The 23,050-nt window shown below is 45.7% G+C and overlaps 1 protein-coding gene across 3 annotated transcripts; it reads right to left on the bottom strand.

The window, feature by feature from the left end:
* Positions 1-423: 423 nt before the first annotated feature.
* DHX8 (DEAH-box helicase 8) lies at positions 424-23,050 on the bottom strand. 3 transcript variants are annotated; one of them, XM_074978714.1, is made up of 23 exons: positions 22,898-23,050; positions 20,816-20,901; positions 20,158-20,230; positions 19,176-19,264; positions 16,968-17,077; positions 16,546-16,863; positions 16,037-16,181; positions 15,171-15,374; positions 14,110-14,197; positions 13,319-13,416; positions 12,043-12,190; positions 11,490-11,671; positions 10,700-10,894; positions 9,502-9,687; positions 8,839-9,049; positions 8,291-8,472; positions 6,795-6,935; positions 6,334-6,489; positions 4,891-5,028; positions 4,309-4,437; positions 2,527-2,723; positions 2,207-2,386; positions 424-1,630 (listed from the first exon to the last, which is right to left on the bottom strand). In XM_074978714.1, the coding sequence occupies exons 1-23, from the start codon at positions 23,007-23,009 to the stop codon at positions 1,411-1,413; spliced, it is 3,588 nt and encodes a 1,195-aa protein (XP_074834815.1). In that variant the 5' UTR covers positions 23,010-23,050; the 3' UTR covers positions 424-1,410. The 3 variants fall into 3 exon arrangements, with proteins under 3 accessions (XP_074834815.1, XP_074834816.1, XP_074834817.1); XM_074978715.1 differs by having other exon boundaries at positions 19,176-19,261; XM_074978716.1 differs by having other exon boundaries at positions 22,947-23,004.

Genomic DNA, 23,050 nt, shown 5'->3' with positions numbered 1-23,050 from the left:
AGGGTGAGGCTTACTGGTTAACCATTAGAATCCCTACTTTTATCATCACAGGCCCCTCTGCAAGTTTTATAATGAAATAGTATTTTAGAAGTACACTTAAGAAATCATTTTCTTTGTGGAGGCCACGTGTTCCTGGGGAGCACAGGGCATTTGCACAACATATTAAAAACAGTATCTACGGCACGCCGGGCCTCTCACTGCTCTCTTTCCAGTGGCACGCAGATTTCAAACGTAGCAAATTTTCAGTGGATTGTCTTGTAGCTCTCACCATCAGATGTACATTAAACCAGCCAGCTCCTCAATGCACTTTCAACGGTCACTTACCCCAGCTTAAGAGAAAACACAAAGTTTGGGTCTCCCCGGCCTTGAAGCCAGATAATCATTTCCAGCTCTGAAAAGCACGGGCATCACCATAACAGAAAGAAAATAAAGGACAAGTTTATGTACAACTTCCACATGACAGCACACACACTGCCGGGTCATTCTGGAATTACATTTTCATAACAGTTCTAGCAGGTCTGTGCTGAAGTCCACTTCTAGCTCTAAGAGAATATTGTATAAGAAAGAGTAGTTGTAATGTTACCTATGTTGTCAGAGGAAACAAAACATGACACACTGTGCAGAAAATCGCTCTCTGGAACATCTGTAACCATTTAGGGTCCCAGACTGGGTGGATGTGGTTAATTAACATGTGATATTCTACTTTCCAGTGCACAGGAGATGCTGATGAAAGATAAGACCACCAGTCTGACCTGTGCCATTGTCCAAGAATAACAGACACTCAGGTTAGGTGTCAGGGGATCCCTTCCACCTTATTCCAAAGCCACGGATATTAAATCTCTCTTCACAGCTGGCTACAGGAGTTTTTGATTTCAAGTAAGTGACCAATAGTCATAGCAAGTAAGAAAATACAGAAGTTACAGGAGGCTGAGCACAAATGATGAAGCCTGCAAAAGAAAACGGGTCATTGTCCAACTGTCAGCTGAAATTAATCCCTCTTAGGAGTGGCTGGAAACTCAAGGAATTATACCATCGGAACAGACAGTCAGATGGGAGACCATCAAGTTGACCGATTTTAAAATCATTGCCTCATTGCTTACTTTTGCTGCTGAGTGCCCAGATTTTGAAGCCTTCCGATTTTCTAACGGTTGGATGTGATACAACACACCTGAGCCAGGACAGGAGAACAATGACCTGCTAATGGCAGCAGTGGAAGGGGGCAGGAGACATGAGTCACTGATATTGTCCAGTTCCTTGGGCCCCTAATGAAGATACTTACAAAGTGAATAGGAAATAAACAAACTGGAATCAGTCTGGATTTCAGCTGCAACTGGATCTGGGTTCAACTGCATTTGTCCCCAGCACAGGATTTTAAAGTAGCACCAACAGCAGCTCATGCCAGGACCAGGCTCAGCGTCTCCTGAATGCACGAGAGATTCTCCAGGCATTGGGCTCCTCGTAGCGATTGTACAGGGGCTCCAGACGCTGCTGCTTCTTCTGTTTGCTCAGTTTGGTTGGATCAGAAACTTTGAAGAAGGCTGGGGCAAATTCCACCAGCCAGCGCGGGTCAATGGTGGTCACTTCACGCATATACTCCTTGGTGGTCAGCACTAGCTCATGATAGACAACCCTGCAGAGAGAGGAGGTGGCAATATTAATGCTTGCAGAAGGGGAAATTAATGGTTCTAAACAAAGACTAGGTCCCGGGAGCTGCAAAGCTCATCTAATGTGAGGGATGCTTGCTCAAGACACGCCCCCCTTGGTCCAGATCTCTAACTCTATTTCCCATCCACCACCACGTCCAGGCTCGCCAGATGCCAAAAGAGCCACCCCCAGCAGAAAGCTCCTCTCATTCTCCTGGCAATCTGCTGCATGCAGCTGCTCTGTTTCACATCAGCATCCCCCTCTCTCTATGACTGCTGTACTGAACTCCATAAACGGAGAAGAGGCACAATGGGACAGCTGGAGGCAGGACTCCAGACACAGCCTTGCACCGTGGTAGCTGTAGCACCTCGCACGTCCTGCATACCGTTGTGCGGGAGCCAAGAACAGACCACAGTCTGTCTCTCTGTTCTCAGTCTCTACCTACACTGAAGTATCAGAGTACACAGATTTTGGTCTGTATTTTATGGACAGCCCATACCAAGGACCTTCCAGCTGTAGGACTGAGAATTAAATTGAGAATTAAGAGTCTGTGTGTTCCTACCATTCTGGCTGCCTGTTGAAGAGGGCGCTGGATGGGTGAATATAGACCACCTGCTGGTCAATGAGTGTCCGGTAGCCCTCTTGAGGGTCCTTCTTTGCTGCGTTTCGGAAGAAACCGCTGCAAATGGCCTTCTGGACTCGCACCGTCGCCTTTCCGCATGACACCACATCAAGCTTGTGCCTGCCAGAAGAGAAATCATAAAGTAAGAAATAGAGGTTTAGCATGCAAGGCACAGGCACCATAACACTAAAACAACAGGTGCCCGTCTACTGCTGTTGAAGGACAAGAACCGGTTCCTGCCAACTGCTGGATATGCTCACCTGTCCATAATGCCCAGCATTTGTTTACGGATGTCCTGGGCCCTGCGCAAGGACCGGGCCTGGATAAAGTTCTCATAGCACCAGGGATTTGAGAACTTATTATTCTTCCAGGAATTGTAGACAGCCAGCAGAGTGAGGTGATCCCCTTCTGTCTGGTGAAACTTGGCTTTCTTCTGGTCAGCTAGTGCTTGTTTATCCTAACACACAAAACACGTGCCATCACAGGTGTGTTTTAGAGACAATACCACACACCCCTGGCAACAGGGCACTGATTCTTCTTTAGACCCACACCCTGCATGTGTTTATGTGCAACTGAAATTGACAGCCCCATGTTTAACCAATACAAGGTTAAGATGCACACACAGAGTTCTGGCTTTCTTGTACAGGATCAAATACAGAGTACTGCAGCTCAGGCTCAGCCCTGCCACCTCAGCGGGAATTCCCTTGCACACACCATGGCTGAACTCTGGACCCTATGATTAAAGCATTAACAAATAGGACACAAAATGTTAAACTTGAGAAGGACTAGCACAGCTCCTACCTGAAAACACAGACTCCTCCCCATCTCTCTTATAAGATCAGAGAAGCTGCAACACTGTCTCTCCTGAGACATACTTCTCTTTCCTCACCCCAACCACCACTGAAAAAAAGGCTGCAGGTCGCACATGCTATATGCTGCACTGGGCTGTATGCACAGAACTAGTCGAGTTTTTGTTGCTTTGAAATCTGACCTTCCATGACTGAGTGCATGTCTACCCTAGAGACACCATAGGACAGAATCATGTCACCTTAGCTTTGGTGGCACAGACCCCAATACAATCAGAATGTTCTTCTGCAAGTTTTGGAAACCACATCCTTGAATAATATGAGCTAAGTTGGCAAAAGCCACAACTCCGTCTTCACTGGAGTCTTTGCTGGCCTAACTTTGCTCGTTGGGGCATGTGTGTTTTCACATCCCTGACTAATGCAGCTGGGATGACACAACTCTTCAAGGCAGAGCAGACCTAATCAATAACACCAGGCCTGAGCACTAGTAGACTCTGTGGAGAAGTCCATGATTCTCAATTCCATGGATATAGCTTGATAATATCACACACACTGAGGTCACCAGGCTAGACACCAATAGGACATTAAAATGAAGGAACGACAGATTCCAAAAGGAATCTGATAAGAAGCAGCCATGTCATTACCATAGCCTGCAGCAGACAGGTTAAAGAAAAAAGTTAGCACAGGCAAGAGCTCAGTGTTCCCTCTATTTTTAACATCCCTGGGCAAAATACATTGTTATGTGTGCAAATGTGCACCACTAGCCGTGGATGCTGCGCTAATCAGCTGGGTGGCATTTGAATCTTTCCTGGGTAGCCGCCCATGCCCTCAGCTTAGAGGGAACACTGGGGTTTACAATGCGTAACTTCATTTTGGTTCTCTGCATGAGGAGTGGGAACCCTCCAAGAGTGGCTCCCAATTCAAAAGCAGGAGATGGTGGGTTCAAAACTTATGGCTGATTTGCTGTTGGGAAGAGAAGAGCAAACCCTTCAACTTTCACTTCCTCTGGGGTGAAGTGGCAGCAAACATCCACAGCTCAGGGCCATGTAACAAAGAGGTGAAGTAGCTGAAGTAGCTGTGCAATATGTGATCCAAGGAACCCTTTAACAAGGTCTTGTCAGGGGGAAGGAGTGCACATAGTTTACACCAGAGGCACTCAGTAAACCACCCTAGATCCCTCTTTCCCAGCATGCAACCAGATCTGAGCCCCACGCAACATCAGCCTGAATTACTCACCTTTGGCCTGTAGAACACGTTCTGTACGGACAGCATAGAGACAATGGTTAACATTTCCTCACTACATCCCAAATGTACAGACATGATCAACATCTTACATAACATGGGCTCCAAGGGGAACTCTGCCATCTGCAGGAATAAAGCACAATGACATTGTGTGTCAGCCAGGCGTTGAGAGGCCTCAGAGATCAGAAAAATCAAGGGCACTTGGAGAATCTGATGAAAGCCCAAGTGGAGAGATGGTAATGTCAGTCAGTGTTTCCTTAGCTCGGCGCTGCTCGCAGCTGAGAAGAGCTTTAGTCAGCACAAAGACTTTCTCACCTAAATGATCAGAGCAGTCCAAGGCTTCCCAGGAGATTTTGGCACACTTGTAAAATGGAGCTCATTGATAAGAGAAAACTAGACTAGGGAGCACTAGGGAGCAGAAAAGCCATTATTTACTGTTTGGCTGCAAAGGCTCATGGCTAGTGAGGAAGTGTGGCCTTGGGCTGGCTAAAAACAGCTCAGGCCAAGTGCCAAGCACAGTGACAGCCAGGCCAGCTTGCGAACCCAACACAATCCAGTGCAAGACATTTAACCTACTCGGCGCCCGAGTCGAGTGAGCAGCCCCTCATCGTCCAGGGCTCCCAAGGTGTAGAGCTGTTCCATGGCAGTGATGAGTGTTTCCATGGGGGGAGCATCCATAAAATCAAAGGACAGCAAGTCATTGATCCCCATAGCCTGAAACAGAGTGAAAAACTGGACGGTAAGAGACACCGGGAAAGAAGCAGGAAACCAGGGTCCATAAGCAGAGACATCTCCGAGCACATTAAAACAGGAGTCAAAGCTCTAACCAAGGTCTAAGCTGCACAGATGAGCTCTTGTGTCCAGGATTCACGCCTCATATCCAGTGTAATCAAGCCACAGAGCAGGTGCATTATTCCATCCCGCAGAACCATGGTGACCAGACAGTTCTGAAGCCCTAGTGAACTAGCCACATCATCCTGAAAACGTAAATAATTTGACCTATGCAAGAGATGGGTCTAATTAACAGAAAGTGGCTTTAGAATTCAGAAAGACTTCTGAACTTTATCCTTCAAGGCAACTAGCCATACTCAACCAGCCAGACAGCCACATGTGGCTAGCAGGTTGCGCAGTGATGTCCAATAGAAATTAAAGGATCGCCAACCCCTGCCCCCCTCAAATAAGTGCTCCTCACCCCCAAACTGTCAGTGACTCATCAGAGCCGCACCAGGGCCACAGGAGGGGCTGCCACACGCTTGTTCCACCAAGTGGTGGGGCAAGTGGACAGAGCGAGCAGAGGCTGCTCCGGGTGTGCAGCTCTAAGGAGCTGCGTTTTGCCACATGTGGCAAATGGGACACTGCAGAGCTAGCATGTTGGACACCACGGGGCTAACGGGTTGGATTCCACAGCCTTAGGACCAAGACCAAAAACAGAATAAAGTTCTTGCAAAGGTACAACAGTGAACAATCCTCCGCTGGCCCCAGAAGATGTGTGTGGTGACCTATCAGCTCTGTGCCATCTCTAACATCTGTGACTCTCACACCTTGGGCAGTTATTTAGGTGACTGCAGCTCTCGGATAAGACAGTCTCCTATAGATCCCCAGGGCATCTGGAAATACATATACTGAACGACTGACTTACCACCACCCCAGAGGAAGAAGCCTGCTCCATGTTGTTAGGTGACGGCTGAGGAAATGTACATGTATATTATAAAGGATTTGGCTGGATTTTTTATTAGAGCAGCCCTGGAAAGGTTTAGTTCCACTAAGACTCCCATTGCTCTGCATTTCTAGAGGGTCAAATTAAATACGGCTCTTGAGTTGTGTGTAAAGAACAGCTTTTAGGGGACTGACACCTGTAAAGCTCAAAGTTACAGCCTCCAGAAGAAAGAACTGGAGAGTGAGCTGTAGCTCTGCCAAAGGTACAGTGTCCCTTCCTATCTATTTCCATTTACTGAAAGGGCAGAAATTACAATCACATTGGTCTGTAATTCTGCACAACAATAAGAAGCTGATTCCTACCTTCAGGGAGAGCACTGTGCTGGCCAAGTTTGTTCTCTGGATTTCAGGCACATTGGTGGTTAGCATTTCATCTCGGTAAGCACGCTCTGTGTAGAGTCTGTAACACTTCCCTGGCCCTGTTCTCCCAGCTCTTCCTGCCCGCTGCTTTGCCTGTGCCTGTGGGATTTCAGAGGGAACACCACATCTCAGTGGCAGAGGCAGATAAGCATTACACAGGACAATGATTCAATCAACAGACTAAGTGAGAGAGGAATGAAGGGTTAGTAGCTGGCAGTTCTGTCTGCATCATGACAAGGACTCCCAAAACAATGCAGGAAGGGCTACAAACACTCAGCATAATCTAAGTATGATGCAAAGCACTGTAGGTGGGAAAATGGTGTTTATTTCCCCACGTTGTCTCCATAAAACTTCTTCTAAGCCTCAGATTTACAATCGATACATAATCAAACACATGCTTGTACCTGAGAAATTGGCGTAACCACCAGCTGATCAATTCCCGTCTTGGAGTTATAAACTTTCTGCTTCACAAACCCAGGATCCACCACATAATAGATTCCATCAATAGTCAGGGAGGTCTCAGCAATATTGGTAGCAATGACAACCTGTAAGCAAGAGTCAGTCTGATCTCTGCTTGCCAAACAAAGGGAAACAGAACTAAGCTCAGGCAAGTGTTGCTCTGTTTATACAAGTCATTCAATACAGTATAATCAGACTGCCACTGAAGCAGCTGCTATAATTGAAACTTATTGAATATTCTCCTGCCACCCTACGTGGACAACTCTGTCTCTGCACCCACAAAAGTAGTGAAATTTTAAACATTTGAATAATTTTAATCTTGAGGGCACTGCGCTATGTGAACCCATTGGAATATGCTGACAGGAAAAGGTTACCAACGTCTGCTCGAAGAATTGTATGTGATCCAGAAAAGAGAGTTGGATTTTTCTCCCTGACTCTGGGACAAAGCTCTAATGAGACAAGAAACCTCTACAGAATGCACTTCAAGAAAATTACTGCCTTCCTCCAAGAGCTGCTTCTATGCAACCCTTCAGAAACTCAAGAGTTGCATAGAGGACAACAATGACCTCGAAAAATAGTATCTAGAGCAACAATGGCCAAACTAGGCTAGTGAGTGGGCTGCATAAGTAGCCCTCCATCCAAGTGGGCCACAAGAGTGTCATAACCAAGACAGTCTCCTGGGATAGGGTAGTTTTGCTAGCTGTGCTTGTGTACTTAGAATCTGCAGGGTGGGCACACTGAACCGTAGCTGTCCTTTGATTGAATATGGAGGAAGTGCACGGCTCTTGTGGACTATGTTGCGTGCAATCAGCACGCCCCTCACTTCACAGGTCCTTGCTTCACTTTCATGTCACTTTAGCATTATGGGCACAGGCGGTGGGCAAGGCATTGCCTTCCCAAAATTGCCTACATCTCACACCCCACACTAAGGCTGGGGCCGTGGAACAGCAGCCTGACTTCTTAGACACCAAGGAGGGGAAACTGAGAGAGCGGGGCGGGCCTTGGAGGGAAGGGGCAGGCTGGGGCTTGCCTTCTCCAGCTCCATCTTCACTGACCACCCACGATTACAGGTACAAAATATGACGTGTGGAAAATCAGCAGAATCTAGCAACCCTGTGCATGAGCAATGTGACACAAAATGCCTTATGGAGCACATGCAGAACGCTGATGAGTCGCATGTGGCCCTCAGGCTGCAGATTGCCTCGTGCTGATCTACAGAACCTTAAAAACCACAAAGTGAATGAAGAATTTGGCAAAAAAAGTTCTACAAGTTAAGCTACATCTGAGCTGCTGCTTCAAATCTATACAGCATAGTCCATAATTACTCCCCACCCCCACCCCAAGCCACAGCACATGGGATTCTGAATGGAATGAAGAGTGTAACAAATTCAACTATTAAGTGTTGCAGTAGAGGGGCAAACTTCTCTTTGTCAGGGATTACCTTCCTGCTGCCTGGTGGGGCTGGGTCAAAGATCCTGGTCTGCATCTCACTAGGCAACGCTGAGTACACAGGGAGGATTATTAACTCCGGCACATCGGGCCCTAGAGATTTCATTCTCTCATAGAGGATCTCGCAGGCTGTATCAATCTCCTCCTGACCCGTCAGGAACACTAGGATGTCACCTACAAAAGTGAAGGTGTCCATAGAATTAATCCTGCTCCACACAACTGCGCAATCACTCCCTTTGCTTTCCCCTCTTCTCTTCCATGTAGAAAGCTCTCCCTACAGGTGTGCTCCTTACAAAGCCATATGACCAGTGTTCCCTGTAACTTGAGTGCTTGGGCTACTGCTCAGAAGAGATTCAGGTGCCACACAGCTGATCAGCAGAGCACCACTCCCACCCATAATAGGCAGCATGTATTTCTCCTGGTGGTGCACATTTGCACATGCCTTGGTGCATGTGACAAAATTTATTCTATACATAGATGAAAAAAATTAGGGGGAGCATTGCATATAACTCCATCACCCTGACATTTTATCACACTTACCTGGTGGCTCTGTCAGATGGATCTGCATCACTGTGATCAGACTAGCATCCAGATAATCAGTCTCTGGCTCTTTTGTGTACAGAATTTCCACAGGGTATGTTCTGCCGGGAATCGTGAAGATTGGAGCTTCGTAGAAGTACTGGGAAAACTTCACGGCATCTAATGTCGCCGAAGTTACAATCAGCTTCATATCCTGACGTTTCTGCACTGTCTGCAGCAGGAGAGAAAGTTCCCAAGCCACATTAATTGTGAGAAGGGCAGCAAATAAGGGCTTCAACTAGCCCCTTCACTCAGTTACATTATTCCACATAACAAGAAGCTTCATTCATTTCAGGGGCTTTGACTGGTTCACAGAATCATCTAAGCACAATGGAAGAGACATTGCCCATCATCTCATGCAAATTTAAATCCAATGCCATTTTACCTAGTTAAAGGAACTTTCCTTATTCTGAAACAACTGATTATGCACCTCCAGGAACGTTCTGAATAAATCAGCCTCATTTGTTGCCAAAACTGCATTCCATTTACAGTCAGAGCCAAGACCAGGTGAGCTACAAATTTTCACAACTGACTGTTTAAAGAATGAGGGTCTGAAAATGCAGACATCTGCCTGCCTTTGTCCCGTTGTTCCCAGAGAGCCCAGGGAGCAAGCAGGGGCATTACCTTTTTCAAAAGCCCGAAGAGCACATCAGTGTGAATAGTCCTCTCATGGGCCTCGTCCAGCATGATGATGGCATACTGGCTCAGGTCAGGATCAATCAGGCACTCCCGGAGTAACATACCGTCGGTCATGTATTTGATAACGGTCTCGGGGCTGGTGCAGTCTTCAAATCGAATGGTGTAGCCAACCTACGAAATCAGAGATGGAAGCAGAACAGTAGGTTTGAATGCACAACGATGGACAAACTGGACAAATGGTCGTAGGTAAGCAGGATGAAGTTTAATACGGACAAATACAAAGTACTCCACTTACGGAGGAATAGTTTTACACTTACAGAAGGGGAAGCAACGGCCTAGGAAGGAGTACTACAGAAAGGGATTTAGGGGTCATGGTAGACCACAAGCTAAATAAGAGTTAACAGTGTGATGCTGCTGCCAAAAAAGCACGCATGATTCTGGGATGCATTAACAGGAGTACTGTGAGCAAGACATGAGAAATCATCTTCTGCTCCACTCTGTGCTGATTAGGTCTCAACTGGGCATCACATTTCAAGAAAGAGGTAGAGAAATTGGACAAGGCCCAGAGAAAAGCAACAAGAATGATTAAAGGTCTAGAGAACATGACCTAGGAGGGAAGACTGAAAGAATTGGGCTTCTTTAGTTCAGAAAAGACTGAGAGGGGACATGACAGTGGCTTTTAAGTACCTAAACAAGTGTTACAGGGAGGAAGGAAAAAAATTGTTCTCCTTGGCCTCTGAGGATAGGACAAGAGGCAAAGGACTTAAACTGCAGCAAGGGACGTTTAGATGGGACATTAGGAAAACTTAGTCGTCAGGGTGGTTAAACACTGAAATAAACTGCCTAGGGAGGTTGTGGAATCTCCATCATGGAAGATATTTAAAAGCAGGTTAAACAGACATCTATGGAGGTGGTCTGGATGGTGCTTGGTTCTGCCGTGAGGGCAGGGGACAGAACTCGATGACCTCTCGGGGTCCCTTCCAATTCTAGTGTTCTACGATGTCTCCTCCCCTTACACTAAACTAACTAAATTGATCCAGCAAAACTGTTGGCAATGGTACTGCCAGACTGCATTATGCTGCCAGCCCCTCAATTCAGTCTTGCCAAAGAGCACAGGCAAGTTCTTCCACTGCAGAGTTTTCACACTTTTTCTGCAGCTGCCTCTCTCGACACAGGACTTTACCTCTTGCCCTAAACAGCAACCAAACTCCTCCGACACTCTCTTGGCAACAGACATTGCAGCCACTCGGCGAGGCTGGGTGCATCCAATCTTTCCTCTCGACGTGTAGCCTGCCTCAGCCAGGTACTGGGTGATCTGTGTCGTTTTCCCAGAGCCCGTCTCGCCAATAACAATCAGGATTTGATTGTCATGAACGGCCTGAAAGAGGACATGTAGAAAGCATTTCTTAGGATTTTTTTTAAAATACAGAGAGGCAGCCGTGTTAGTCTGTGTCTTCAAGAACAACAAGAAGTCCTGTGGCACCTTATAGACTAACAGATATTGTAGAGCATCAGCTTTCGTGGGCAAATACCCGCTTCATCAGATGCAAAACGTCAGTTGCCCACAGCTCCAAAATAGCTGTTAGTCTATAAGGTGCCACATGACTTCTTGTTGTTCTTTAAAAATACAGTTAATCTAAGACTAGATGGAGCCCCTGAGTGCCCTCAGGCTGGCTCAGAGGAAGTGTTCTAGCCTGACACTTGCTAACCAGCAGGCCAGTACTCTTTAACTACTCAGATGTTTCAGCCTGCCATAAATACTTGGGTCATATGGGGTCTTAGCGCTGATTGTAGCCCTACCGCTTTAAGAAGTACCTGCAGTTTTATAATAATTGACAGAGAAGAAGTGATTTTATAGTGCAATTTCATTCTTCAAACGCTGAAGAGGCTAATGAGTTGTCAATAAATAGACCTAACAACCATTCATATTAACCCTTTCATCTCCGAGAAGGCGGCTCTTGCACGGTTCGTACCTGAATCAGCTGCTCCTTTAGTCTGAAGATTGGGAGACTCTCCCTCTGCTCAATGATAGAGAGTTGGGTTTTTTTACCATAGGAGGCTTTGTTGCCTCCAAATGCATGTTTCTTCCACTCTGGGATATCATTGGGCATCATCCCAATACCCCGCATGTTTGCAGCTATCTGTCTTCCATCCACTGAGAAGAGAAGTGAGAGTTTACTTAGCACAGGGCAGTTCACAGGGCCAAAATGTAGTAACCAGAACCAGTAAAAAAGCATTTTACAGCTAACAAGAGATTCTGCCTGTTTAGAACTCGAGTGAACTGTACTGGCATAGTGAGTGTGATTTTGGTCCTACACTTTTGCTATAGTTCCATCTGTGCATTACCTGCTTATACACTTAGTCCACTCCTCCATGACACTGACTAGAAGACTAAACATAACAATTAGGCTCAAGAGTTAGGTGAACAGGCCACATACATATACACCATGATATTCTGCTGAAATGGTTCATCTCCCACTAGGAATAGCACAATAGATACTTAAACAGAGACAAGTCAGAACGCACCGTCAGGTAAAGGATCCACCCAGTGTGTATTAAGTCCCATAGGAATAGAGTCCATCTCTGCTTCCCTTTGAGCTTGTTTGAGTTCTCGCCTTTCTTTGGCTAAAGCACTTTGCATCATTGCAGCCTGGGACAATGAGCCATCAGGATTCTGAAGAACAAAGTCAACATATAATTACAAACATTGTCCAGTCCTAAAGCCTTTACTACCCCTCCATACACCTTTATTACATCCCAGCGCATCTGTTCTTGGGCTTGAAGGCAATCTCTTTCCCACGCTACCTCAAAGGGTCTGAAAACTTTATTATTTCACAAATGTGGAAATATTTTTGATGTTCAGATTTCCAGGATGCCAGCTGAGACTGTAAAACCCTTTCACAGCCCAATCCAGGGTGAGTTTACTGGTACAGTGGAACCCTGACTTACACATGGGTTCAGTTCCGGGCAACCTTCCTTAAGTCAAATTTTGCATAAGTCAGGACTGGGTGGAGGAGGGGCCCTGCCACCTTTGGATCCCCCCGTCCTGGCTGCGCCTGGCTCCCTGCTCCTGTGAGCAGCGGGGAGCCCAGACCCAGTTTCCGCAACACTGGTCAGCTTCCTGGCTTCTGGGAGTGGTGGGGAGCTGGGAACAAGGTGGCAGCCTGGCTCCCCTTTGCTTGCAGGAGCCTGGAAACTGATCAGCACTGCTGCACCTGGCTCTGGGCTCCCCACCACTCCTGGGAGCCAGGAAACTGACCAATGCAGTAGCGCTGGTGACTTTCCCAGCTCCCACAAGTGGAGGGGAGCCAGGCTGCTGCCTGGTTCCTGGCTCCCTGACACTCACAATTTCGAGTTGTGTTACTGCAAGAAATGTGTAAGTCAAAATCATGTAAGTCAGGGGTCTACTGTACTGAGGTAGGAACAACTTTCTAGGCTATCCCACACCTCATAAAAACAAGAGGATGAGTGAGAGGAGGAAGGGGGAGACCACCACTTGGTTCTAACTCTTTTTCTGTGAAATATTAGTTGCAGGTTAACCTGAATTTCTATCACACGACCTCATCTCACTCTTACCAACCAAAAGAAAACCCAGCTGTGACGTACCTCTCTCCACCCCCACGCGTTTTGGAAAATGGGTTCATACCTCATCACACCAACGATGAATAATAAAAGAAACATCTCCAGCCCATCACGACTGATTTTCTGGGCTACAGATTCCAAGGTTCTACTTATTACTGCTAATTCTGGAACAGCTACACGAAACTGGCATGCAAGTTTCCACTCGTGTGAAATCTCTTACCTTCACTATTTTAATGGGACTCATATCCATGCTTTGCTTCGTATGCCCTCGCAGGAATGGTGGCTCTTCTTCAACCAGCTCAATCTCAAGGTCCTCATCTAAAACCCACAAACGATTTGAGTTTCACAATGAGATATGTGCAGCTTTCTTCAACTTCCACAGCAGGAAAAGGAAGCTACATGGAGTAAGTGTTTTTTGTGCATCCATTTTACTGTATAGTTACATATTCTTCAAAGGTAGAAATGTCAGACACAAGGAGATAGCTTCCAGCCAAAGGCCACCAGCACTTCACTGACCAGAGGAAAAAAGCATATCTGCCAGCTCCAGGGGTTTAGAGCTCTTGCTAACAATGCCTTCGTCTACACTCGGCACATAAGTCGATTGCAGATATGCAATTCTAGCTACTGCAACTGCATAGGTAGAATTGATTTATCTGCAAACAATTTACCTGGCCATCCTCACTCAACTTACCTGCAATCGATTTACCTGGCTATCCTCACTCAGGAGGACTGATGGGAGAGTTTCCTTCGCTGACCTCCCTTACCTCCTTGTGATAGCTAGGGGTACAGGAGTCCACAAACAACCTCTGATAGATTGATTTCACATGTCCCTACCAGGCAAGCAAAATCAAACCCCAGAAGACCGAGCTTGAGCGGGTTGACATGCCAGGTAATGAAGACATGGCTTTTGAAACTCCTTAATCTGGCTTGGACCCAAAGCCCCTTTTTGCACAGATCACACACAAACACAAGGATTCTACTATACCCCTTGCGAAACCACTAGCAATATACCTTCTTCATCATCGACTTTGGGGAGGATTCCAGTCTCCTCATCAAAGTCAGGAAACTCTTCTTTGGAGAGAACGTTAGCTGCAATCATCTAGCATAGGAATGGAAAGGACAGGATTAGTGTATATTGGCCTATTTAAGGCTCTACAGCTCTCTGAGATGCAAGGAGGGCCAACTATGCAAAGAGACAAGAAACATAAGTTTTCCAGGATATTGTACCAGTGGGACCGTCTGAGAGGATTAGTGTGGTACATGGAATATAAATAGGAGAAATACGATGAAATTAAGAAAGGAACATTTACAATGAATGCCAGCTAATACATCCCAACAGGGAGACGTACTGGGTTATAGACCATTCCCAAAACAATTTAATCGTGACTTTAAAAAAATCTCTGCATAGATTAGTAGATGTGCTGGGAGGAACAACCCCGCAGCAGCAGAAATAAATTAGTCCTTCCTGTTTTTAGCGTGGGTGAACTATGCTGGAATGACAAGTGATACTTCTAACAAAGATATCTCAGTTATCGACAGCTTTGATCAGATTTATGAATCAGGGATATAGGAATGAAATGCTCCATATCATATTATGGATCCCGGGAGCAGTGTTCCCTGTAAGCTGAGTGTTTTGGGTGGCCGCCCAGGAAAGATTCAGCTGCCACCCAGCTGATTGGTAGAGCACCCACAACGGGCAGCATGTGTTTCTACTGGTGGTGTACATTCACACATGCCTTGGTGCACATAACAAAATTTATTCCACCCATGGATGGAAAAAATTAGAGGGAAAAAGGCAATCTGCCTGGAGGTGTTCTGAATATTGCCAGAGAGGGACACCTGTTTTACAGTTAACTGGATCATGCTATTAACCAAAGGCTATTCAAAGCCTTATGAGGTCAGAACTTAGGAAACCCAGATTTCAGAGAAGTTACAACAGCGAGGATACTGTAGCCTAAAAAACATGGACTATGAAAAAAGGGAACCTGGCTGGTAGTCTGTGAAGCTCCCTTACAACCACACTTAATACCACTGCCCCTGGGTGGCCCATATGAGATGGTAATGCTTTGCACCTGTTTGATTTCCCATTTCTCCGGGTCTGAAATCCGAGTGAGACGTTTCCGTTCAAGGCTATCATCTTCCACTTCAGGAGCATTAACCAGAGAGAGATGACTGGGCCTGTCTGGATTCCTCATCGAGGTCTCTTCGTTGGTCTCGCCAACCAGGTTTCTGCGTCGGTTTGGGTTCAAGTCTTCCCCTGTATCTTGATCAACATCCTACATCAAAGAGAATCGACGGATTTCTTAGCCACCCTCCCACTTTTCCTCAGATACCTTGCCTGGACTTCCTTCTACCCAGCATATAAAGGTAGGGAACTCTCCATTTCCTGGCAGGGCCACAGCCAAACAGTCGATATATGTCAAGAGATTTTACTGTTACTGGTGTTTTAAATGAACATCTCAGAAAGAAACGAAACAGCTTGTGAGCAGCAGCACATATATGTGGCCCACGATTTGAAATGAAATGCCTCTCTTTCTCTCTCTCTCTCTCATGCAGTGAATGAAGAGTGTGCATAAGTGACAGCCTGAGGTCTGATCAAGCACCCGCTAAAGAAGGGGTGGGGAACAGTTTTTTTTTTTTCTTTTTTTGGTTTAGGTGGTAGTTGGCAGCATTAGCTGGTCTTTTGTTAATCTACAGGCAGCGTGGCTTTGAACCAGCTGCATGGAGAAGGAGGGTAGAGTTCCCATCTCTCATGCCAATGAAAATTGCCTCATGTGCCACTCTTGGCATTTCCTAGTTTTTAGTATTAAAACATGATATTTTGAAGGGATTGAAGTTGGTATTTCACATAATGCTGCATACTAACACTTCTAAATACTCACTCTCTCCATCACCATTTGATCGGTATTCAACACTCCTCGATAAAATTCTTCCCTACCTTCATGCTGAGGCTGGTTTTGGATCCAGTAAAGGACAGCACTTTAACCTTCACTCTTTGCCCTTTGTTCACAACATCAGCAACATTAGCAACACGTCCCTCTCTGCGAAGCTCAGAAATATGAACCAAACCTTCCCAGCGTTTCCTGTGGGTCAAACGTGGACAGAAGAGCATGAGATACTGTACATTATTCTGGAAGACAGCCCTTCACGTAGCATCTAAATACTTCTACGTCTTAAAGTGTTTTAGTGCTCAGAGGTCTTTGCACAATTATAAATTGTCCCTGGAAAGGGAAAGATTCTTCATTGGCAGCTTTATTTTTCTGAGACAAAAAATTCACCGTGGTTGTGAAATTCAGTGGGTATCACTGGCATATGTGGCTGAGCCTCACAAGGCATCATACCTTTTTTTAAAAACCAAGTCATATAAATACAGAAACTGAAGCCGATATTTACAGTACACAAAGAAAGGGCAACGAGGATACAAAAAGGCGAAGGTCAGATGGGTACCTTAGTCCTTCCAGCTGCACAAAGCACCCAAACTGCATTATGCTTGTGACTTTGCCATTGTAAATTTCTCCAATTGAAGGCTCTTCAGGTGGGGGCCGATCCACATGCTTGTCCCTCCATCTGTCATTGCTCTTCTCTGAGTGTTTCTCTCGAGCCTTACGGTCCCTGCTGGGACTCACACTCCTGCTCCTTGAGCGGTATCTGGATCTCCCCTTGTTCTTATCCCGAGTCCTAGAACGGGACCTGGAACGGGATCGGTGCCTCCGTTTCCTGTCCCTGTCTCTGCTGTGACTGCGGCTCCTCCTCTTTCTTTTTGCCCTGGCAAACATGAACAATCTGCATTCAGCTTTCATAAAAGAGTAGGTCAGACAGACAGAATACTTACTGGCTGGTCGTGGCCCTGAGATACACTGGAAACTTACCGGTGGTCAGTATTCCTTTGTTTTTCCTGCCCACCTGCACTAGGCATTAATGCTTCAAGTTCTTTAAGAGCATCAACGGCCACTTTCACATCATCTTCATCCAGCATAGTCTGTAGACACAGAGAATACCTCTGTAAGCAAGCCGATTAAAAGCCTATTGCAAGCACAGAGCCCTAATCTATGCAATTAGACAATCACCCTGGCTTCTCTTGCCAGAAGGAAAGTAGAAGAAAAGATCTGAGAAAATGTGACAAAGAAACAAAGATATGGGGATGATTAATCCAGGACTCATAAAGCCACATAGTTCTAACAGCTCTGAGTCCATGTAAGACTTTGGAGACTAACTTTTTAAAATTGTTACTGAAACTGTCATATGCATGTTAATAGTAAGCAACTTGGGAAGGCTAGATTTTAATCCTAAAGCCACAATACAAATTAACTTCTCCACAAGCAGATATTTATTGCAGTTCCCAATCTGATTAAAGGCAGTATGCTAACTCTCACACCCTCCCCACTTTATGAAAATAGGCTTATGAATATGCATAACTCAAAAATGCTTCACACAAAACAGGTCATATAAATATCACTTAAATTTAGTCTACTGAATCAGTATATCCTATTTTTGTACACTTATCTTTCCTGTACCTGAAGTTAAAAATATGAAGTGTGAATCCAGTTTTAATTCTAAATGTGTTAATGAGGGCCAATAGTGGTATGTTAGGTACTTAATGGCTTAGTACTCCAACCAACAATTGGTGATTTTATTTTTCCTATAAGTCTAAACTGTGGTTGGTCCTATAAAGACATGTGACCATGCCAACTGGTACTAGAATCCATCCTCAATCTAGTATTTTTCCCTGTGGGTGGGCAGACTAAACCAAGAGTTCCCACCATGGAGGAATGCCTATTTAAGGAATAGAAAGTAACCAGGTCTTTGTCTTCACCTGGCTTTTGGAAAATGCCTCCCCAGCCTAAGAGAATATGCATAAAAAAACCTGAAAAAGCAAAACTCTGTAAAGCTCTAGACCCAGGCCACAGTAAAGATCAACTTAATTTGAAGCATTTTACCTGAGATGAGAACCACGCTTTCGGGTAAGAATTTTCAGGTCTTTTCTTAGCATATTAGAATTAGCTGGCATTTTTTGTTTATTATAGCTTAACTTACTTGGCAAATGAAAACAGATAGATCCATCACTTAAATCCTACTTTTTCTACTTCATAAAAACTCTTGTTTATGATCAAGCCCAGTGTAAATAACTGTTACCTGGGGGAGAGGGGATCAACCACTGTGCATCTCTCTCTTTCACTGATAAAGAGGGCTGACCATATGATCTTTCTCCACACGTTAAGATGGTTTTATTTGGCGGTTTGTTCCCTTCTGGGAGTTCATTTACTGGGTGCTATCATGGCATTATAACTGAGCCCTCCCAGAGTTGAGCTGGTTTCATATCTATGTTGCTCTGCATGGAGCAGGAACCACAATGCTGTGCCTTGGCTGCGGCAGACCAGAGCTTCTGGTCCACCAGGACAGTGTGGTGGGAAGCCCCAGATGACAGGAAGCTGCGGACAACCCCAAGGGGATTGCTATGATCCACCCATCACACTAATAATTTATTTCATCTACTTCACCTTCAAACCTCTGCACAGTTTCATCTTTTTCTTTGCCTCCTCTGTCGCCACTCACCTTCTGCACTCTTCTGGATCCTCTTTCTGATCTACCTTCTTTCAGCTTTCCTGCTTTGTACCATCTCTCATGCATCCCCTCATACTAGACATATAAAGGGCCTTTCAATTCTAGATGTCAAACATGCTCCTTTGAAAGCAATCCTTAAGTGGCCTACCGTGGTCTCAGTGTTACTATGCAGCCTTGCACCTGAACCATTATCCTACTTATTAGGTTGTCTGAGTTAGACTGTGAATTTGTCAGGGTAGGAACTGTGTCTTGTTTGGTGCAATGCAAAGCAAGGTTTGTGCTAAGAGAGCTACATTAACAATAATGCCCTGCAACTAACCTCCAGCAATCAAAATCAACGACTGAGTTTGCGTGTCATTCTGCATTTTCATGTCTCAAATGCCGTGTCATATTTTGTGCATTAGAAGTGCAATACAGAGGGTTATCTTAACGTAACAACTGCAAACCAAGATGGTGAAAATACAACACACGTATTTATGTGTACCAATTGTTCATGTGTGAAACTGCATCCGTACCCTGACAGTGGGGTTGTCCGGCCTGCAAAGGGCTGGAAACAGGTCCTTCAGCTTTTCCTTTTCCGTTTTGGGTCTGGCAACTGCCTCTGTTTTTAGAACAAAAGCATAAAAGATATATATTAGAAGTGCACTTTATCACATAGCTAGAATTTTCCACTCTCATTTCTGAAACTTAGTATTAATTTCAGCCCTGAATGTAAATTTTTCTGCAGCACGTAAAAATTAAGAAGCTGTGACTTTTCTGCTTGGAAAAAAGATGTCTAAGGGGGGCATATGTTAGAAATCTAAAAATGAAGCCTTCTGTGGAGAAAGTACATAAGGAAGTGATATTTACTCCTCTTAGCACAAGAGCTAAGAGTCACCAAATGAAATAAATAAGACAGCAGGTTTAAAACAAACAACATGAAGTATTTTTTCACACAATACTAAGTCAACCTGTAGAACTCCTTGCCAGAGGATGCTGTGAAGCCCAGGAATATCAGAGGTTCAAAAAAAGATCTTAGTAAGTTCATGGAATTGAGGTCCATCAATGGGTACTAGCCAAGATGGGCAGGGATGATGTCCCTACACTCTGCTTGCCAGAACCTGGGAATGGGCAACACAAGATAGATCATTTGATTATCACCTATTCTGTTTATTCCATCTGGGGTACTTGGCATTGGCCACTGCCAGAAAACAAGATACTGGGCAGACGGATCTTTGGTATGGCCATTCTTATGTTCTTAAAAATAACCGCATTTCCCCTCACAAAGGACATTCTAATTAAGTAACATAGTGAATTATAAAACATTCTGAATTCTGCACTGAATAAAGCTCTTTCTTCATGCACCTAAATGCTTCATAACAGCAACTCATGTAATACACTGAAATGACAGTAGCTAAGAATAGCTACTTTGTCTGCTAAACCTACATTGTCCAAGAGAGGCTGAAAGGATTGGGACAGTTTTCTGTTGAGCTCTTGGAGCAGTGAGTGTGTACCTACCTTTGTCTGTAGATGGCTTTGCTGGAGGCCGCATTGTCTGTATGAGACGTAACAAATTACTAATGAGGGAGTCCTGTGGAATTCAATAAAATACAGAGGATTTTAAGTGACTGCAATACTTTTGCACATTAGTATAAAGGAGGGTTTGTTACCAGGGCACAGAAAGCTCAAGTCTAACTACTAATAATCTAGAAGCATCAGGCTGCAGTCACAAGAATTCACAGATACACCATAAAAGTTCAGCTGCTTTGTAGAGAGAACCAAGACAAAATGTAACTGGACTTCACAGTGTTATGAAAATTCCATTTCAGAGAGTCTCCATACCAGTCACTGGTTCTAACCATGACAATTATTCTGATCTGCTTCTAAGATACTTATTCTGGTATGCAAGCACCCTAAAAAGTTTGTTTCTGTGACAGGTTGTTTTCCTGTGCTACATATGCATAGTAAAAAGACCCCAGATAGCCCAAATGAGTCTTCGAAATTGCACTTGTTTCAATGTAACAAGCAACAGCAAGCAAAGCTTAATTAGACAGAAGTGTGTGGAAGCCAGCCTATATGAACTGTTAAGTGAAAATAGTTGCACATTAAAAAACATAAATACTCATGCTTCAACTATCTTTGAAAGAGACCATTTCTGTGTTTAAATCTCACTTACTGTGAACTCAGCGCCATTCTTTATAAGGGCAGTCTTGAATGTGTCAAACGTAGTGTTCTTCTCGGCGAGATTTATCACAAACTCCGCTGCAAAGAAAAAGTGATCAGAGTGAAATAAACAAAAATAATTTGAAGTCAGGCCAAGTGCATTCACCCTGATGAGAGGGGCTGGCTTGGCAACCTGAGAACCCAAAGTCCCTCATCTAGGCACACAAACTGGACTAATGCACAGGCTCTCTACAACGCCTCAGGTTCACTGGCTGCAACCCAGGCCTGCAAAGGTCTCAGGCTGAGAGAGCTCATGTTCCCATTCTGAATATAGATAAATGTAAGGTGCTGCACTTAGGAAGGAATAATCTGTTTCACACATACAGAATGGGAAAAGACTGTCTAGGAAGGAGTACAGCAGAAAGGGATCTAGGGGTTCTAGTAGATCACAAGTTAAATATGAGGCAACAGTGTGATGCTGTTGCAAAAAAAGCAAACATGATTCTGGGATGCATTAGCAGGTGTGTTGTGAACAAGACACGAGAAATCATTCTTCCGCTCTACTCTGCGCTGGTTAGGCCTCAGCTGGAATATTGTGTCCAGTTCTGGGCATCCCAATTCAAGAAAGATGTGGAGAAAGTAGAGAAGGTCCAGAGTAGAGCAACTAGAATGATAAAAGGTCTGGAGAACATGACTTATGAAGAAAGGCTGAAAGAATTGGGCTTGTTTAGCTTGGAAAAGAGAAGATTGAGGGGGGGACATGATAGTGGTTTTCAGATATCTTAAAGGGTGTCATAAGGAGGAGGGAGAAAACTTGTTCTTCTTGGCCTCTGAGGAGAGAACAAGAGGCAATGGACTTAAGCTGCAGCAAGGGAAGTTTAGGCTGGACATTAGGAAAAAGTTCCTAACTGTCAGGGTGGTCAAGTATTGGAATAAGTTGCCAAGGGAGGTTGTGGAATCTCCCTCGCTGGAGATATTTAAGAACAGATTAGATAGATGTCTATCAGGGATGGTGTAGATAGTGGTTGGTCCTGCCATCGGGGCAGGGGAGTGGACTTGATGGCCTCTCGAGGCCCCTTCCAGTCCTAGTGTTCTATGATTCTATGAATGTCAACTCTTTGGAAGCTGGGGCTCTCTTTTTGTTTATGGTTGGTTCAACACCCAGCACAAGCAGTGGAGTGCAAAGATACAACAGCAAAGGTTTGGTTATCCAGCACCCGGCTAACTGACACACTATGTTAACTGGTTCTTGGACCAGCTGACCAGCCAGGACCAGCTGTCTGGCCACTGGCAGTAAATTGAGAACAATGGCCTTGCTCCAATACCCAGCACATTTGATTATGGAGCACCCCCATACCCCAAGTACGCCAGTAATAGATTTTACCGTACCACCACATAAACACACTTTAATGGGCAGTGAGGCTGAAGATTGCTCCCGTCCCCAGTTCTTTGATTATTTAATCAATAAATATTTGTTTAATTACATATGTACTTCCTTTCTGCAGTCACCCTGGCAGTTAGGGATGCTAACATTTAACTGGTATGCCTCGCCCGAAACAGCTGAGGCTTACAGTTTACAGGTAACAGGTGGGGGCTGAAAACGCCTCTATCCACAGTAGGCCCAGCCCCTGAATACTATAGGCAAGGACCCTCCAGCCCACCTGGAGCAGTCCCCGGCCACAGCAAGCCCGGCTCGGGATCACCGCAGGCTGGGGCGCTCCCCTGATCTACAGTGGCCCCATGAGCTCAGCCACAGCAGCCCCCATCCACGGCGGTGGGGGGGGGCGCTCCAGCCCCCCCTGGCCGCCCCCCCCTTTAATCAGTTAACTAATTAAACGGGATTTTACATCGCTAGTCGCAGAGCGAGACAACGTCCCCGGGGGCCGCGCAGCCTGCGAGACGCAGCTGGGAACGGGGCTGGCCCGCCAGTAAGGGGCAGCCGGGGACAGCCCTGCCCTCCGCCACGGCCCCAGCGCCGACCCAGGGCGGTCACTGGACCCTGCGCCCTCCCCGGGGGGCCGCTTCACCCCTTCCGTGGACGCCTCAGGCCCCTCCCAGCCCCCGCCTCACACCCGGCCCCCGCCAGGCCCCTCACCCAGGTCCTTGTCGTTGATGCCCAGGTGATTGTCCAGCTCGGTGCAGACCTTGGACACCAGCGACAGGTACTCGAGCTTCGCGAGCTCCTCGGCGACGGCGGGTTCCCCCATCGTCCGCCCGCCTCGCGCAGCCCCGCTTCCGGGGGGGCGGG

The sequence above is a fragment of the Carettochelys insculpta genome, chromosome 28 (genome assembly GCF_033958435.1).
Source record: "Carettochelys insculpta isolate YL-2023 chromosome 28, ASM3395843v1, whole genome shotgun sequence".
NCBI classification, from domain to species: domain Eukaryota; kingdom Metazoa; phylum Chordata; order Testudines; family Carettochelyidae; genus Carettochelys; species Carettochelys insculpta.
The sequence above is the reverse complement of the archived record's forward strand: the minus strand, read 5'-3'. Positions and strand labels throughout refer to the sequence as shown.

Excerpts from the sequence above, each read along its gene's own strand:
- DHX8 (XM_074978714.1), bottom strand. The coding sequence starts at position 23,009 with ATGGGGGAACCCGCCGTCGCCGAGGAGCTCGCGAAGCTCGAGTACCTG. Across the intron at positions 5,029-6,333 it reads GCACAGTGCTCTCCCTGAAG|GCTATGGGGATCAATGACTT; the intron begins GTAGGAATCAGC and ends ACTCTGTTTCAG. Across the intron at positions 4,438-4,890 it reads TCACTCGACTCGGGCGCCGA|ATGGCAGAGTTCCCCTTGGA; the intron begins GTAGGTTAAATG and ends TTATTCCTGCAG.